The sequence below is a fragment of the Cyprinodon tularosa genome, unplaced genomic scaffold (genome assembly GCF_016077235.1).
Source record: "Cyprinodon tularosa strain WSP-4 unplaced genomic scaffold, ASM1607723v1 ctg264, whole genome shotgun sequence".
Taxonomy (NCBI): Eukaryota; Metazoa; Chordata; class Actinopteri; order Cyprinodontiformes; family Cyprinodontidae; genus Cyprinodon; species Cyprinodon tularosa.
In genome coordinates, this window is record NW_024038968.1 from 358,088 (window position 1) to 376,962 (window position 18,875).

Here is an 18,875-nt window from a genome sequence, read left to right on the forward strand (position 1 = left end):
AAATTAGTTCACGATTATTTAAATAATTTGTTAATATGATTAATTGTTTCAGCCTGAGATAAAATACATGAAATTAGCTACACAGAGTAACTACAGCCCAGATGTACAACTTCTAATATTAATACTTTAAATGCTCAGTGTCAGTTCCTCTTCTAGTTCCAGTGCACATGTAAATACAATACATTTATTTGCCGTCCCTTGAATTTATTATTTTGCATGATCCAGAGAGAGCATATTAGTTAAAAAAAAATAAGAGTGGGTTTTACCTCTGCACAATTCTATATCTTCAGAAGAAAACACAGGATAAATCCACATATTATAGACTATATTTGGTTAAACAGACACTGTCTTAGTCGCAGGTGAATTTAAATGCAATCCTTTTCAAAGTGGAAAAAGTCCTACTTCCACATTCATCAGAGCCAGTGATGCTTTAAATATTGATAAACAGCATCTAGTGCATGTAGTGCTTATAAGATTTGTATTAATGTAGCAAGAAATGCTGCTGTTCTCTTTAAACAAAATGAGCCCTGAAGCTCACATTAAGCATAAAAAAGAGCCTGCATATTTTTGCAAAGGACCAATGAAACTGAAGAATAGTGTCCCTACCAAAGCTGAAATCAAACCTACGCCCTTGGCTGAAAGCATGCTTAGTGTGAGGGATTGCTGAAGAGTCAATGAGTCGATGCAATCACCTGGTTTTCCTTAGATAGAAACCTTTGAATCAATCTGACTGGATGATCTGGTTGAACTGGAAAGTGACCTGAGATGACAGGATGTGAATTGGAGCTATAGAAATGTAGTGAAGTGAATGGAATTGAATCGAAATGTAGCAAAAGGTCGTAAAGCTCAAGGTGGCTGAATATGTTTGCAAGACGCTATAAGCTGGCTTTGAAAAAGGTCCGTTGATAGCAGTGAAAATAAAACTGAATTGATTTAGATTCTATGTTAAAAAAAAGACAGTTTGTGTGAATCAAATAGAAAACATGCATCCGTATCTCAGGAAAAACTTTTCCTGTAGCCAAAATTAAAGAATTTAATCATATTTGCAATACAATACTCTAACAATGAAAACCCAGACCATGCATGAAAATCTGATTAATTACAGTCCACTGATAGATTTTCTCTAACAACAATTTAAAATTGTGCTCTCAAATTAGGAAAGAAAGAATATCCAACTCTGCTGTTATTTGAGATCTCAATTAACAACCAGTACTGGTGCAAAGAAAAGGACAGGAATGACTCACCTTCCTCTGCAGAGTAGACCTCTGAGAGCTGACTGAACGGACCTTCTCCTTTACGGTTATAAGCTTTGATCCTTACTTCAAATGCCGTGTATGGCGTCAGGCTTTCATTGTAGTAGACATATCGAGAGGACTCCAGGTGTGGAATTTGCACCTCTGACCATGCTGCTGTGTCTTTCTTCCTGAACGCCAGAATGTAACCAAAGCCATCGCCGTTCTGGTACTCCCTGGCCATGGACTGGTGAGTTCAGAGCAGAAAACGAAGACATAAGGAAAGGCTGTCATTGCTAAAAATAATTGGTTGGTGTGCTAAATCTGGCGCAGCTGTATGTAAGCCACAGCGCTGCTCAGTGATCCATTAACAGGTGCGATCAGGGCCTCCTGGTGGTGGCACCATTCTACTACCAGCCTGACATTTTGTTAACACTCCAATATCTGTGTTATTGTGAAATACTCTACACCCAACATAAAAGTCCTCCCTTGGTCCTCAGTTTGGTCCGTTTTAAATGGAGAGTCGCTCATATTCAGAATCCAAACTTCTGAAAGTTCTTTAAATCTGAAATGATTCCATCCTGTTCAATAAATGATCAGTGTTTTTAATTCAGAGTAATTTTCATGTGAATGTTCTTTACTGGAGGCATCCATGTTTGTCAAAGAACACTACTGCCACCTACTGGTTAGTGACGTCACGGTGCGGTATCGGCTGTTGATCAAGTCCCAGTGCTGTATCTGGTGTTTGTCACAACTAGGGATGGGAATCGAAAACCGGTTCCTGTTCAGAACCGGTTCCGTATTTTCCGATTCCATGGCATCGTCTGGCAGCTCGCTGAACGATTCCTTTTTCGATTCCCGCAGCACCAGAGCCTAAAGCGCCGGCTCTGGGGAGCACGACTTACGTCACGTTTTTTACGCAAGTTACGCACACGGCGTTCAGTAAGCAAGTACGGAAGACAACGAGCTGCGGTCACTTTGTGAATCAAAGCCCCGTCTTTCCTTAGCCCAGAGGGTAGATCAGGAAATCCAGCTCTATAAAAGCTTGCCCTCCATCCACTGCAGGGATAGCGCCACACTGTGGTGGTGGAACAAGCAAGATACGCTGCCCTTGCTATCTGGACTGGCTGAAAACGACCTCTGTGTGCAGGCTTCCTCCACCCCATCTGAGAGGGTGTTCTCCACGGCTGGAGACACCATAAGCGCTGAAAGATCCCGTATCCTTCCAGAAAAAGCAGATATGCTCATCTTTCTGCAAAATAACTGTTAATTTTCCCTACTACTGTTTTATAATTAGTATTTTTTGTTATTTAAAATAGGTTATTATCCCATCATTTGTTATTAGACATTGTTGGTTTTTAAGTTTGTTCTTGTATTCATTTTTCATTTAAACACAGATGTTACTCCAGTTTCACATTTCCTGTGGACATCTTGATCTTGTTGAGTTTGTAAGATTGTGCAATAGTTAAGTAAACAAAGTTGATGCTGATAATCAAACTGTTTGTTCTCCTTTTTCCCCCAAATTGGAATCGAATAAAGAATCGAATCGTTACATAGAATCAAAAAAGGGAATCGGAATCGTGAAAATCTTTTCAATTCCCAACCCTAGTCACAACGCGCTATTATCCAAGTCATCTTGAAAACATTCTTCTTCCAAATGTTGGCTACATATTACGGGTTTTTTCTCTGGCCAGAAGTTCGATGGCAAATCCTCCCTCTTCAAGTTGGCGATCCAACGACCAACCTGTCCGTGGAGGATCAGGAATCAGAAAGGTGGAATAACTCTTTTTTTCCCTTTTACCCGATGTATTCCAGCATCCAGCTGCCATGCACGTGGGCATTGTCAGTTTCACTATAGCTCTGGTGAATTTCAATGGTGAAGTCCTCTGGAAATCTTCAATAATTGTTGTTGATTGCAGATGTGTCTAGTAGTTCCCATTGATTTAGCTTGTAAAGCGGGGAGAATGGCGCTAGGCTTACCGCACCGTGACGTCACTGCTGGAAGATGGCAGGAGGGAGGGGCTACTATATTTGGGCAAAAATGGCCGCTCCCAGACTCAGTGATCGCCACAAACATTATAGTTTTTCTACTGATTAACGCTAAAGTCATTAAATCACTGCAAACGTATTAGTTTAGGTATAAATAATGATCCATCGGTTGCTGATGAAGATTTTCAGTCAGTCAGGTCATAATCATTCCGTAAAAATTCTAAAAATATCCACTGGACTTGGTTTTCAAGATTTGAAGACATTTCTCCACCTCTCCAGGAAGCTTTCTCAATTCAAATGTCTGGATCCGCCATGAGTTTGAGTCTTGTATGGACAAGGCCTTGTATTGCTTGGAAACATGCAATGGTAACCGATGAATGGGTCGTTTAGTTCCATCGTTAGCCTGTGATATCTGAACCTGTCTATGATTGTTAAGGGCCTTTTCCATACAAGACTCAAACTCACTGCGGATCCAGACATTTGAATTGAGAAAGCTTCCTGGAGAGGTGGAGAAATGTCTTCAAATCTTGAAAACCAAGTCCAGTGGATATTTTTTTAATTTTTACGGAAGGATCCATCGGTTATTCCTTGCTGACCGGACTTCTCCTTTAAAACATTTTTAAAAATAAATAACTCATAAAATGAAAGAACTGATTGAGCATCAAACTGATTATCATACTGATCATCTGCACCAGCTTGACCCCCTAACCCTGGTATAATGGAAGGTTCCATTAAAAGTCAAAATGAACTCATAACAGAAGGGCTGACATGATAAACCAGCAACTCACTCCCTGCCAGCGGCGCTTTTTAAATAATTCAGATTTCATTATTTTCAGTAAGTTATAAAAAAAGGTCACATCCATTTGCAGAGCACCACACTGAAAGACAAAATGTTGAAATGGAAAAACATAAAGTAAAGTAATGACCCACTCACCGTCCAGGTAACTATCAGTTCATGGGGGTTTCCTCCTCCTCCACCAAGTCCACTAGGGGCCACTGTTGGTGCTGTGGTCCAAAAAACACATGCTGTGAATCCTCTAAAAGGACAAGCTAAAATAATATAAGAAAAAAACTCCTCAACTGGAGACCGATTAAATCCCTTGGAGAAGCAGAGCAGTCAGGATCTAAATCAGGGGCAGATTTAGGAAATGTGGGGCCCTAGGCAAAGACAGGAATGGGGCCCCTGAATTGAGAAGACATAAAACAGCCCCATTCTCCAGATAGAGAAATGTTAATAGAATAGACATCCATTGTCTGTTCTAGGTTGTGTCCCTCTCTTCTTGTCCCTTTTCTTCTTGTTTTCCTCTCTATGTTTTGTACTCAGCTGACTTTTCATGCTGTCTCTAAAGGAATGAAAGATTTTTTCCAAGCACTAAGCTCACTTAGCTGATTGCTCCTTCCTGTGTTTCCAAAAAGGCCAAAGTAAATAACCCAGTCCTTCTTTTCACTGTAGACAAGCCATGATCTGCTTATCTGTTCTCCATTTTTCATTTGGATGAAATAAAAGCTGCATGAATCATGACTAGGGGTGTAAATAATAATCGTTTTGTAACGATGCATCGATTCGTCCGCAAGATAATCGATTCATGTTTTTTTTTTTCCTCCGGTCTATTTTTATCCATTTGCTCCTGGGCGTAATTCTCCCTCCCGTGCTGCGGTGGCGCTAAACCTATTTTGCCCTCCTACCTCGGTTCCTGGTTATACTCTTACAGCAGTGTGTTGCAGTGAGCTTGACACAGACATTTTTAAATTATGCTCAGTATCGAAGCATGGTCTGAGCTACACGCTGTGGGTCTAGATACGGCCGAGGCGGCGAGGAAGTGGGGGCGAGTTTAGTCCAACGACGGAGGGACATGAGGGCCAAAAAGAGCGGAGATCCAGGTGGAAAAAGGGTCCCAGCGTTCTCGCGCACCTCGCTCTTCTAGCGGGTCAAACTTCACGAGTTGTATTCTGCAATTTCGGTCATAAAAACAAAACAAGCCGGCCTCCTGTCTGCTGCACTGTTTGCAGTCAGCTACAATTTGGGAGAGGTGCAGCGGAGCGTCTGTGGAGGGGGCGGGGCGTCTGGAGCCGAGGTATTGAATTGAACTCATTGCACTGATTCTGTGCAGTATTTTTTGATGCAACTTTTCTACTTCTGTTATTTGCTGTTGTTTCTAAAAAAAATGCATAACGATGTTACAGCTTTCATTGATTTATTTCAAACTTGAAACTTTGTTTAATGTAAAAAAAAATAATCATAATAAAAAAAAATTTAACCGATTAATTGAATCGAATCGTGGTGTATTCTTGAGTATCGAAAATAATCGAATCGTTGGGTCAGGAAATCGATACTGAATCGAATCGCCATGATGGATGTGATTTACACCCCTATTCATGACAGCAGACAAGATAGAGGAGAGCAGGAGGCGGGGTTACCAATCTACTCGCTCTGGAGAGCAGAGTTCGCTGCTTTTAGATGTTGTCTCCAAAGTCTCCAGTAGCAGAAAAAAGGCGCTAGATTTGGCGCTAGGAGCTTTTTAGAAATCAAAGTGCTAGAGGGGTCTGAAAAGTGGCTAAATATAGCGACTAAAGCGCTAAGTTGGCAACACTGCTCTTTGCATCTGTTAGGTTTAATCGATGATGATTATAAAGTTAATGTGTGCACATATAAAACATTGGAGAAATGAGATGCTTCACTCTGTTTACTGCAAACGGTCATGCAACGGCGGTAGAAAATTGCTGATGTTTGTGCAAGGCTAATCACAGTTATCAGGAGACCACTCTATTCTGTGATTCAATCAGAGGAGCATTTTGTCCTATGACCTGATCAATTGCCTTGTCAGAAGAACACTCTATTTTGTAACCCACCCCATGTGTTATGATCTGCTAATAAAAAGGCTTCTGCAGAGGAAGTCCGTCAGAGAGTAGATGTAGCTGAATGTAACTCTCTCCTTCTGCAGAAGTTGTTAAAAATCCCTCTTCTGTGTAGACTAAGTTCCTCTTTTACGTACCTACATTTTTGAACCTAACAGCATCGTTTGTTTTCAAGTGAAAATCATGATTTTCAGTCCTTCACCCGCTCGCTCCCGCAATGCTCAGTCCCGCTCCCGCAAAGAATTATGATTTTCAGTCCCGCTCCCGCCCGCAATTCCTGCATGATTCCGTCATTCGGCTACTGCTCAAAGCAATTCATGTCATTAGTTTGAGGAATTAAACACGCTGAGCTCAGCTGAGCACATTACTGGCCGATTCTTCACCGCATAGTGCATGACGTGCGTTAGGTGGCACGAGCTGCTGCTTCACAGCAATACCCAACTAACCTACCAAAATCTACTGAGGATATTAAGAATAATATATTGTGCAATATATTGTGCATCCCTCCCTTAGAGATAGGGTGAGAAGCTCGGTCATCCGGGAGGGACTCGGAGTAGAGCCGCTGCTCCTCCACGTCGAGAGGAGCCAGTTGAGGTGGCTTGGGCATCTGTTTAGGATGCCTCCTGGACGCCTCCCTGGTGAGGTGTTCCGGGCACGTCCCACCGGGGGGAGGCTCAGGGGGAGACCCAGGACACGCTGGAGAGACTATGTTTCTCGGCTGGCCTGGGAACGCCTTGGGGTTCCTCATGAAGAGCTGGAAGAAGTGGCTGGGGAGAGGGAAGTCTGGGCCTCCCTTCTTAGGCTGCTGCCCCCGCGACCCGACCCCGGATAAGCGGAGGAAGATGGATGGATGGATGGATATTGTGCATAATCTTATATGCCACTCATCATCAGGTTCACGTATGAAATAAAAATATAATAAGTTATAATTAATCATTTTAAACACCATATAATGGAGCCCCACCCAGCACATTGTGATGTATAAATATGATAGACATAGACTGATCATTTATGACTTTATTTTACATTTTAAAACATGTTTTTAGTTTGCGGGACTGCCGCTTACCCCCGCTCCCGCCCACACCTGCAATGAGCTTTCAATATTCTTCCTGCGCCGCACTGCTTTGTGTTGGGTCCCGCGAGTCCCGAGGGACTCCTGCAGGAGCGCACGGCTCTAGTCTGATGCGTGTGGGCGGAGCTACCCTATCCTTTCTTGGTCTGGAACAATGGTGGAGGAAATCAAGAGAGTTGCTTGGCTTATTTTTACTTAATAATGCTACGTTCAGACCGCAAGCACTGGAAACAGCAAAGAAGCTTCAGCTGCTTCATTTCTGCTGTTTGTCCTCATTAAGGTCAGACGTCCAGTAAAGTGAGTCCAGATGCTTCTGCTGCTCCTGTGTTCGATGCCAGAGAGCAGCTTTGCTATATTAGCTGTGATCAGCGGGTAGAAAGTAGTTAGAATCTATGTTGAAGTGAGAAAGTCCTCCTGAAAACATGGTCTGTGCAGTCAGTTCATCCAGATTACCATCCTGCCTTCAAAGATTATTTCTCTGTGGGAGCCGCTCAGACCCCCACATACCGGCGCTGCGCTGTCACTGGGAATCCCCAGCAGCAGCTGCCTCAGGCCCGCTCGCCTCTTGGGGTTTTCCCCTCCTGTTGGTGGCGGCTGGAAGTAGATGTTAGCGTTTTTCAGGTCTGTGCTACAAACTGCAGGCAGCAGGATAATAAAAGCCAACATATTCTGCCGGCAGATTTCGACAATTTAAGTTAATTTAGGCGTTAATAAACTGTTTCAGAGGAGTGATCATAGCGCTCTGCATCAGCAGTGCTGCGTCTGACTCCCTGCCAGCTCCCAGATCAGCTTCTCTCATTGGCTGAGGAGGCGCATCCAGCAGCTCCAAATGCCTCCAGCAGCTTCAGTCATGCTTCAGTTTCAGCTGCTCAGACGTGCTGCTCCTGTGGCTGAAAATGTGCTGCAGTACATTTTGCTGCGCCTTGATGTGCGTCAACCATTGCCCTTGCATGTAAACCAGCAGCGTGCGATCTTAATGTAGCTTTAATCTGATCATTTATGAACTTTTTAACAGATCCTGGCTGCTACTTCTCCACCTGAATCCCAAGTTAGCACAAATGTTACTAGATTCTCATATTAATTCCTAAAGTTAATTTTATACTACTCAGGCTCACTTCAGGATTCCCTCCAACATATTTCAGTGCAGAGGGCTGCTTCACCAAAATTTGGCTTTGACTGACATCTGGGCCCCCTCCCACACGGAGCTGTCCAGCACATTTCAGCACAAACACAAAAGTTTCAATTCAATTCAATTCAATTCAGTTTATTTATATAGCGCCAAATTCACAACACATGTCATCTCAAGGCACTTTACAAAATTACACTGAAATTACTGTAGGTTGATGCAGTGAATTTTAATGAGAATTAAAGCTGGGCCAACTGTTTTTAAAATATATTCATCCCCTTATTTGTACGTGTAAATGAGAAATGCCTTATGAAAAAATAAACCCCACAGCATCGTTGATATGCCGCGGTGTAGCCGCCTATCCCAGGACACCACGGCTACAGGCAGATCTATGCAACATCTACGGGCCAGCCTGATCATTTTTATCTTAAAGCTGGGCATACACTGTGCTATATTTTGAATCGTTGCACACGGCTACAGCTCCAACTAAACGATGAAAGTGCAGGGTTTAAAAGTTCACAGTTCACGATGCATGTTCTCACACTGTGCGACCCGACACTCTGATGCGATCTACCTGCTCACACTGTATGTGCAAAAAAACAATCGGACTCTGCACACCTGGACTCTTGGTTGAAGCTCCGGCGTCCATTGGAAAAAGTTCAATTTACTGTCCCCCATAGACTTTGCATGTAATTCAGATGCTTTGACACATAAAAGGTGTCTGGGCTAAATGCAGCATAGCAGCGACGCTCTCTCTGCATCTGGTATTGTCTAGTCATGCACTTCCAAAAAATGTTGAAACCTGACGAGGAACGAGTGCGCACAGCCTGATCCAGAAAGAACAACATGCAAAAACTTAAGACGAATGAATCGTTCCTTCTGCACAGCTTTACAAACAAGAGGGTGGAGGAACTGAAGGAGTTCAGAGAGACTCGGTTATGTTGGAGGGAATATTACCTGCTTGCTTTGTGCGGATGACGTGGGACGGCATGCTAGGCTCTCCGCTGCCCAGAATGTTGCTGGCAATCACCTGGAATTCATAATCCATCCAGGGAATAAGTCCACTCACTCGTGCAGACTCTGCGTTCCCCTCAATGTTTGCTGGTTCTATGGAGAGGAGAGGAGACGCAGGTTTATTAGATGCACTGATTCAGGGAAGTTCTCTTTTAATGTTACGGTTAAAAAGATAAAGAAATGCTTCTTGACTTTTTGGTTTAAACAGGTAAAAGTTTGTCTTTTCTAGACAATCAGACTTTAAATGTAGTTGAACCATCACATTCTTTCATACACTTTTCTCCTTGCTCTACTTTTCTTATAGCTCATCCAAAATACTTAGTTTATCCTGCAGCTATCTCTATAGTTCTGCTGCTATAGGCTTAGACTGCTGGAGGACATAGGGACCCCTTTTTCATCATTCTGCTTCATTCTATCTCTATTCTCCCACTCCGCAGAATCTGTTAGTTCAATCTCTAACGTTCTGCTCTCTCTGCTTTTTCTCATAGTAGCTTCATCTGGTCTGTTCCTGTTTGGCTGTGACTCCATCCTGGAGAGAAATATCAGCTGCGCTGCTGCCATCAACACCTTTGTTTCTAGATGTTGGAGCTTGGCCTGTTTTCCAGTGTAGTCCTGTTTCTCTGACTGTGACTAACTGGATGTGCTCTCTTCATCCTCTGACATGGGAGCTGGCTCGGAGCTCGTCTGCCTGGCTGTGTGTTTCCTGGACGGGGCCGCCTGTAGAGCTGGTTGACAGTTGCCTTTTGTATCTATGCTTCGTTTTCTATGTCTGCTTCTAACTCCTATCGTCAGTATGGAGCTACTCTGAAAATATGTTTGTACCTGAGAGAAGTTTAGAAATAGGGGAAAAATGCTGCATGAGGCATTTTGTTCTGAATCACTCGTAAACCATTGAAGAACTCATTTGTTTGTATGAACACTTCTTGCATGAGGCCCAATGTTCTGTGCTGTTATTCCAGCTTTACTTCCCACCTCTCATGTTCTTCCAATAGACTGCACAGGAAAATCCTCAAAGCTGTTCTTAATTTCTGTACAGTTTAGAAAACAGAACCCAGTTTGTTTGACACTCTTATCAGAGCCTACCTCTGAATATTTTGACGAATCAATTAAGCTGTCCTGCTCAGATGATTCATTTATTTCTCAATTACTTCCAAAGTTTTTAATTCCAATGAACGATTGTCTGACTGCCTTCAGTCGGGAAACTGTATCTCTGCTGAGTTTTGAAGCGTGTCTGAGTGTTTGTGCTCTAGTGTCTCTGTGTTTGTCTGTTTTCATCTCACTCTCTGCATAAACGCCATGTTTTCACACACCTGTCATCATCTTCTTCCATTCTGATGAGAGTGACGATCGACCCATTATGATGTATTTGCCAATGGGACTGTGGTTATCATGGCCGCGACTCCACTTCAGCTCCACTGATGTCTCGGCCACATTCTTCACCAGCAAAACTCCAGGGGGTCCAGGAGGTCCTGCGCACACAGGGGAAGAAACCATTCACCGCCTTCACTCAGATCCATCAGAAACAGCATCTACACTGCAAAAACGATCTAGAAATAAGTCCAAATGTCTTCAATTATGTGTATTGAACCTTAATTCGAGTAGGTGAATAAGATAATATGCACTTGTCTCACTTCCCTCCTCAGTTCAAGAAAAAAAGCACTTATCTTAATAAAAATATGACTTATTTAGATTGCTGTGTAGCTTCTAATCAGGTCTACCTAAAGCCACTCAAACGATTTTACTCAAACCTTGCTTACCTGCTGTGTGTCCCCATTTAGAGACAAACCTATCGACCAAACACCAGGGAGTTTAACCTTAAACTGCTGAGTGTTTTACACCATCAGAGCATTTAGAAGCTGTGACAGAAAGCAGACTGTCTGCAGGATGCAGTGATCGAAAGTTCAGCTGTTCCTGCTGCTTCCTCAGGTGAGAGCCACCGGACGGTGGAGCCATTTCTATTCTTTATTCTCCGGTCTCTACCTGCAGCAGAGCGAGTCGGATCTATAGTGGCTTCATAAACATAAATATTTAACAGGAACAGCAGTTGGGAGAGCTTCCCACATACTCTGATTCCCGACCCTTTTCGACTCGTCTACCCCTCTGACATTTTATCATGCCATGAGTCCCCCTCTGTCAAACGTGGTGATTATTTTCCAACAATAGGAAATACAGCTGATCATAAAAAGAAAAATATTTATTTCATTTTCTTAACTTCAACTTTTAATAATCAGACATGCCATTCTTTTCAATTCGAATAAAAATAATCTAAATATGTTGACTGGAAAGTGAATGAGAGCTAAAATAAACATAAAAGCAAATTATGTTGCAAATCCACATTTTTTTTTAACAAAAACGGCTTTTCGGAATAAGTCCCCTATAAACACGTCTAAGCTTGACGATTCAGGAAAAAAAATTAACTAAATAATATTCAGACTCATCATATCATTTTTACTGTGTTTTCATCAATCAGCTGGGGGTTGATGAAGTATGCTGGTTCAGATTCTCAGTCATCCAGGTCAGAGTCATTGCAAACAAGTTAAAATCAATCCACTGGACTTTGTTTGCAAGTTTGAAGACGTTTCTCTTCCCTTCCAGGAAGATTTTTCAATTCAAAATGTCAGAAATAACGTTGAGTTCCAGGCTTTATCCAGCAGCCCAACAAAGCCTGGTTTTTCAAGAAAACATGCAGATTGAACCTGACTAACAAGTCCCCCACTTTGGAATGGGGGTCGTTTGGGTTCTTTGTTAGCCTGCAATGCCCCATACCTGTCTATGTCTCTGAAAGTGGGTTGTTAAAGGGAATTGTTGGCCTGGCTGAATAGGCGAGGTCTTCTGTTCCCCTGTAAAGGGGTTGCGATGATAGCTGGAATGAATCAACTCTATCACTGCATTGTACACTCACCGGCCGCTTTATTAGGTACACCTGTCCAACTGCTCGTTAACACTTAATTTCTAGGCAGCCAATCACATGGCGGCAACTCAGTGCATTTAGGCATGTAGACATGGTCAAGACAATCTCCTGCAGTTCAAAGCGAGCATCAGTAGGGGGAAGAAAGGTGATTTGAGTGACTTTGAACGTGGCATGATTGTTGGTGCCAGAAGGGCTGGTCTGAGTATTTCAGAAACTGCTGATCTACTGGGATTTTCACGCACAACCATCTCTAGGGTTTACAGAGAATGGTCCGAAAAAGAAAAAACATCCAGTGAGCGGCAGTTCTGTGGGCGGAAATGCCTTGTTGATGCCAGAGGTCAGAGGAGAATGGCCAGACTGGTTGGAGCTGATAGAAGGGCAACAGTGACTCAAATAACCACCCGTTACAACCAAGGTGGGGAGAAGAGCATCTCTGAACGCACAGTACGTGGAACTTTGAGGCAGATGGGCTACAGCAGCAGAAGACCACACCGGGTGCCACTCCTTTCAGCTAAGAACAGGAAACTGAGGCTACAATTTGCACAAGCTCATGGAAATTGGACAATAGAAGATTGGAAAAATGTTGCCTGGTCTGATGAGTCTCGATTTCTGCTGCGACATTCGGATGGTAGGGTCAGAATTTGGCGTCTACAACATGAAAGCATGGATCCATCCTGCCTTGTATCAACGGTTCAGGCTGGTGGTGGTGGTGTCATGGTGTGGGGAATATTTTCTTGGCACTCTTTGGGCCCCTTGGTACCAATTGAGCATCGTTGCAACGCCACAGCCTACCTGAGTATTGTTGCTGACCATGTCCATCCCTTTATGACCACAATGTACCCAACTTCTGATGGCTACTTTCAGCAGGATAATGCGCCATGTCATAAAGCTGGAATCATCTCAGACTGGTTTCTTGAACATGACAATGAGTTCACTGTACTCAAATGGCCTCCACAGTCACCAGATCTCAATCCAATAGAGCATCTTTGGGATGCGGTGGAACGGGAGATTCGCATCATGGATGTGCAGCCGACAAATCTGCGGCAACTGTGTGATGCCATCATGTCAATATGGACCAAACTCCCTGAGGAATGCTTCCAGCACCTTGTTGAATCTATGCCACCAAGAATTGAGGCAGTTCTGAAGGCAAAAGGGGGTCCAACCCGTTACTAGCATGGGGTACCTAATAAAGTGGCCAGTGAGTGTAGGTTTTTGAAAGACTCAGATTTCAGCTATCAAAAACCTACAAAGCAGCAATAGCAGAAGACCTTGCCTTTTCAGCCTGGCCAACTATTCCCTTTAACGTAATGTTACAACGAATAAAGTTATAACATTACAAGAATGAAGTCATCAAACCACAACCTGTTTCAGAAAGAAATCTTGGAGCTCCGCCCAGCAGATGACGGCCGACCAGCTCCACCAATCAGCAGCCAGAGTCCACTTTGACCTCCTGCCCAGTTTGATGCTGCTGCTAAAAGATTTCCTGATCTGTCAAACCGATGCTAAAGTAGAACTTCACATGATGCTCCACATTCCTCATTTTAAGGAAGAAAGGGCTTCTTGGAAGAGTTGTCATAAAATAGAACTTATTTCTTGGAATTTCTCAACTTTATTCTCTTCTGTATTCATTTATATATCACAACCTTATTCTCGTAATTTTAGGACTTTATTTACGTAATATTATGACTTTATTCTTATAATATTACTACTTTATTCTTGTAATTTTATGAATTTAGTCTCATAACTCAACGCTAATTCTGACATTTTGAATTTAAAAAATTTCTTGCTGGATGGAAGAGAAACGTCTTCAAACTTGGAAACGAAGTCCAGTAGATTGTTGTTGAAGTTTTTTGGAAAGTGTTGATGAACCAGCTGAGCTTCTCCTGAATCCACAGCAGTGGGATGTTTCAGCCATTTATCCTTGACTGCAGCTGCTTTGGTGCGTTTCTTCTCTTGTGACCTTTGCCTTTAGGTCTATTTCTTCCCGCTCTCACTCACAGAGCAGCAGTGCAGGTGCACAGCAACCATAGCCACTATAGTCATGATGTAAGTATTGATTAAGACATTTTCTTTTGCTCTTTTTGCTTGATTTGCATTTGGGTCCTTCCAGAGTAAAACCCATCTCAGCCTTATTTTATGACATTTCTTTATCCGGGAAATAAAATATTTAATATTTTGACTAACCACTTGCAATGCCATGGCTGGCCTCTAGAGGTACTAGTACCCCTGGTTGGGAATCCCTGTTCTAATGGATAAACAGAAAAAAAAATCAATGATTGGAAAATTTTTTATACAACTTAGCAATATACCAGTATTTTTTTAATTTATTTTACAGACTAATATATTATATATACAGTTTATTTAATTTTTTTGGCTGATATTGGAGCAATTACCACAATTAATATCAAAATGTATATCTGAATATCAATATTTGATATTCAGAAATTAATTTGATCTCTGAATCAATCAGTATACACTGGAAAAAGGTTCTAAAAATAAGTAGAAATGTCTTAAATTAAGTGTATTTAAGCTTAATTTGAGTAGGTAAATGAGATAGTTCGCCAATGGAATGAGTATTTTTGCTCTTAAAATAAGAAAATTTGATAAAATGCACCTGAAATAAGACAATGTAATTGTGTTTTCTTATTGTAAGTGTAAATTGTCTTGTTCCATTGGCAAAATCTCTCTTTTACCTACTAAATCCAAGAACAAATACACTTATTTTAAGAAAAACTGACTTATCTAGATTTCGATTTTTTTCCAGTGGTGGCTAGCCTTGCAGCAAGAAGCTTTCGGGTTTAATTCCTGGCCTGAGGTCTTCGAAGTTAGCATGTTCTCCCTGAGCATGCGTGTGTTCTCTCCGGGTACTCCGGATTCCTCCCACAGTCCAAAAACATGACTGTTAGGTTAACTGGCTTCTCTAAACTCTCCTTAGGTGTGTGTGTGAATGGTTGTTTGTCCTGTTTGTCTCTGTGTTGTCCTGCGATGGACTGGAGACCTGTCCAGGGTGGACCCCGCCTCTCACCCGTAGACAGCTGGAGATAGACACCAGCACTCAAGCGACCCCGAAAGGGATGAAGTGTGACGGAAAATGGATGGATGGATGATATCTGAATATCCATCAGATGGGCCTGATCCTTCTGTTGTCTCTGGACTCCTCTGCCTGCCTGGCTTTTCAGTAACGTTCTGTATCATCTAATGAGGCAGACCCATCAGTTCCACTTAGAATTAAATATTGATAAAAATATATCATCTTCAAATCATCTGTGTACATTCCCAGGAATTTCAGTGGAGATTCTCTGCTGCTATTTTCTAACTATTGTAGAAATGAAGGAGATGTCAGAGTCCAGTCAGCAGACTGCTTGTTACTCACCTCTGACCACCAGTTTAGCTGAAGAAGAAGCGCTGTCCACCACCGTCTGAGCCGTGCAGGTAAATATTCCTGCCTGGCTCAGCTGAGCGTTTACGATCAGCAGGTCGCCGATGTTTTCTTTCTGAATAGAAAAGGTAAGAGACGCTTAGATTCTGTTCTGGAGAGGGAGCAAGATGTAAAACAGCCTGAAATCACCTGCAGCATTTTAAAGTTTGACATGGATGTAAGTATCACCAATACTAAATACAAACAATTGGATAAAAACCACATTTCATTTCAGCTATGAAGGTTCTGCACTGGAAAAAATTGAAATCTAGATAAGTCATTTTCTGTTAAAATAAGTGCATTTGTTCTTGGATTGAGGAGGTAAGAGAGACATTTTGCCAACACGACAATTTACATTTGAAATAAGAAAACAAAATTACATTGTATGAATTTAAGTGCAGACGAAAAATACTCATTCCATTGGCAAACTCTCTCGTTTACCTACTCAAATTAAGGGTAAATACACTTAATTTAAGACATTTGTACTTATTTCTAGATAGTTTTTCCAGTGTGGGCTGCATATGCTGCAAAAACGATCTAAAAATTTATTAAATTAAGTATATTTACCATTAAGTTGAGCAGGAAAAAAAGATGATCTGCCAATGGAATGAGTATTTTAACTCTTAAAATAAGAACATTTATTTCAGATAAGATAATTACATAATATGCACTTGAATTAAGACAATGCAATAGTTTTTTCTTATTCTAAATGTAAATTGTCTTGTTTCCCTGACAGTGTCTCACTGCCCTCCTCAATTCAAGGAAATATCCGCTGACTTAAAAACTTATTTAGATTTGAGTTTTTGCATTGTAAAGCCATCTTCCCTTCTGTTTTACTCACATACATGAAAACAGCGTTATGACTCTTGTCACACCTTGCTAAATTTATACAGCATCTGCCTAACGTCCCAGAATCTCCTAAAACGCTGGCATACGTTGAACTTTCTATGGATTTTTTCAATTTTGGGCGTATACATAGAGTATTCATTACGAGTCCAGAACTTCTGTCCAACGACAGCCTAACTGCTGCAGAACGCACGGCATGCTTGTGCATCATTTTAGAGGCGTTACGAAGCATCAGTTAAAGCTGCCGACTTTCTGTGGGGTTTGGACCATGGCTCCAGTCCTGTTTGGTTATACATGTACACCAAATCTCAAAATCCTTACTAAAAGGGTGGCCTGGGGCTGTTTTTTTTTTGTTTTGTTTTTTTGTCTTATGTCGAGAATTCAGAATTTGAAGTTTGGTCACACCCACATTGATAACTTTTGATCCATTATTCCTTAAGTCTAGGCTCAGTCAATTAGAAGTTTGCAACTCAAACGCTTTGGGAGGAGTTCGCTCAGATGTCATAAAGATAAATAAGTTAGAGGACACTTCTGGAACAGCCTCCCAACAAACATCAGGGAATGTCCCACTTATTGCACATTTAAAAAGCACCTTAAACAGTTTCTTAAAAGCTCCCAGTCATGCACTCACTAATGTTATTGTTGTATTGTCATTGTCTGAATGTGTGTCTATGTGTATTGACTGATATTGTATTATGTGATCTTGTGTTGTTTTGTCTTTCTGCCTCAGGACGACAGATGTAAATTAGCAACTATGCCATAATCTGGCTCATTTACAATCTGTAGAGAAGTATAAGACTGTTTATTTATTTGCTCTGTCCTGTTAAATAAATAAATAAATGATTGCCTCGATTCAAAATGGCCGACTTCCTGTGGGGTTTGGACCATGGCTCCAAGAGCCATGGTCCTTTTGTAGGTTTGGATGGGTTGCACTTTAGTACCAAATTTCATAATGGATCTTACCTTTTGCTTTATATCAAACAGACAAAATTTGACGCTTGGCCATGCCCACATGCTTTGATGTAGAATAATCCTTTTGATACCCAATGTCTAAGATTAATGTAGAGTGAAATTAGAAGTTTGCAACTCAAACGCTTTGGGAGGAGTTCGCTCAGATGTCATACAGCTAAATAAGTAAAGTGATTGCCTCGATTCAAAATGGCCGACTTCCTGTGCGGTTTGGACCATGGCTCCAAGAGGCTTTTTTGTAGGTTTGGATGGGTTGCACTTTAGTACCAAATTTCATAATGGATCTTACCTTTTGCTTTATATCAAAAAGACAAAATTTGACGCTTGGCCACGCCCACATGCTTTGATGTAGAATAATCCTTTTGATACCCAATGTCTAAGATTAATGTGGAGTGAAATTAGAAGTTTGCAACTCAAACGCTTTGGGAAGAGTTCGCTCAGATGTCATAAAGCTAAATAAGTAAAGTGATTGCCTCGATTCAAAATGGCCTACTTCCTGTGCGGTTTGGACCATGGCTCCAAGAGGCTTTTATGTAGGTTTGGATGGGTTGCACTTTAGTACCAAATTTCATAATGGATCTTACCTTTTGCTTTATATCAAAAAGACAAAATTTGACGCTTGGCCACGGCCACATGCTTTGATGTAGAATAATCCTTTTGATACCCAATGTCTAAGATTAATGTAGAGTGAAATTAGAAGTTTGCAACTCAAACGCTTTGGGAAGAGTTCGCTCAGATGTCATAAAGCTAAATAAGTAAAGTGATTGCCTCGATTCAAAATGGCCGACTTCCTGTGCGGTTTGGACCATGGCTCCAAGAGGCTTTTTTGTAGGTTTGGATGGGTTGCACTTTAGTACCAAATTTCATAATGGATCTTACCTTTTGCTTTATATCAAAAAGACAAAATTTGACGCTTGGCCACGCCCACATGCTTTGATGTAGAATAATCCTTTTGATACCCAATGTCTAAGATTAATGTGGAGTGAAATTGAAGTTTGCAACTCAAACGCTTTGGGAGGAGTTCGCTCAGATGTCATAAAGCTAAATAAGTAAAGTGATTGGCTCGATTCAAAATGGCCGACTTCCTGTGGGGTTTGGACCATGGCTCCAGGAGGCTTTTTTGTAGGTTTGGATGGGTTGCACATTAGTACCAAATTTCATAATTCTCAGTAGAGGATGGCCTGAATCTTACCCTTTGTTTTATATCAAAAAGACAAAATTTGATGCTTGGCCACGCCCACATGCTTTGATGTAGAATAATCCTTTTGATACCCAATGTCTAAGATTAATGTGGAGTGAAATTAGAAGTTTGCAACTCAAACGCTCTGGGAAGAGTTCGCTCAGATGTCATAAAGCTAAATAAGTAAAGTGATTGCCTCGATTCAAAATGGCCGACTTCCTGTGCGGTTTGGACCATGGCTCCAAGAGGCTTTTTTGTAGGT

The 18,875-nt window shown here is 41.7% G+C and overlaps 1 protein-coding gene across 1 annotated transcript in view; it reads right to left on the minus strand.

Annotated features, from left to right (window-relative positions):
• The window catches only part of cntn2 (contactin 2), a 66,404-nt gene that overhangs the window by 15,191 nt on the left and 32,338 nt on the right, over positions 1-18,875 (minus strand). The window contains exons 14-18 of the mRNA XM_038289159.1: positions 15,574-15,694; positions 10,600-10,758; positions 9,233-9,382; positions 4,156-4,226; positions 1,245-1,479 (exon numbers count right to left, since the gene is read on the minus strand). Coding sequence (XP_038145087.1) covers positions 1,245-1,479; positions 4,156-4,226; positions 9,233-9,382; positions 10,600-10,758; positions 15,574-15,694 — 736 coding nt within the window. The remainder of the gene's footprint in view (positions 1-1,244; positions 1,480-4,155; positions 4,227-9,232; positions 9,383-10,599; positions 10,759-15,573; positions 15,695-18,875) is intronic.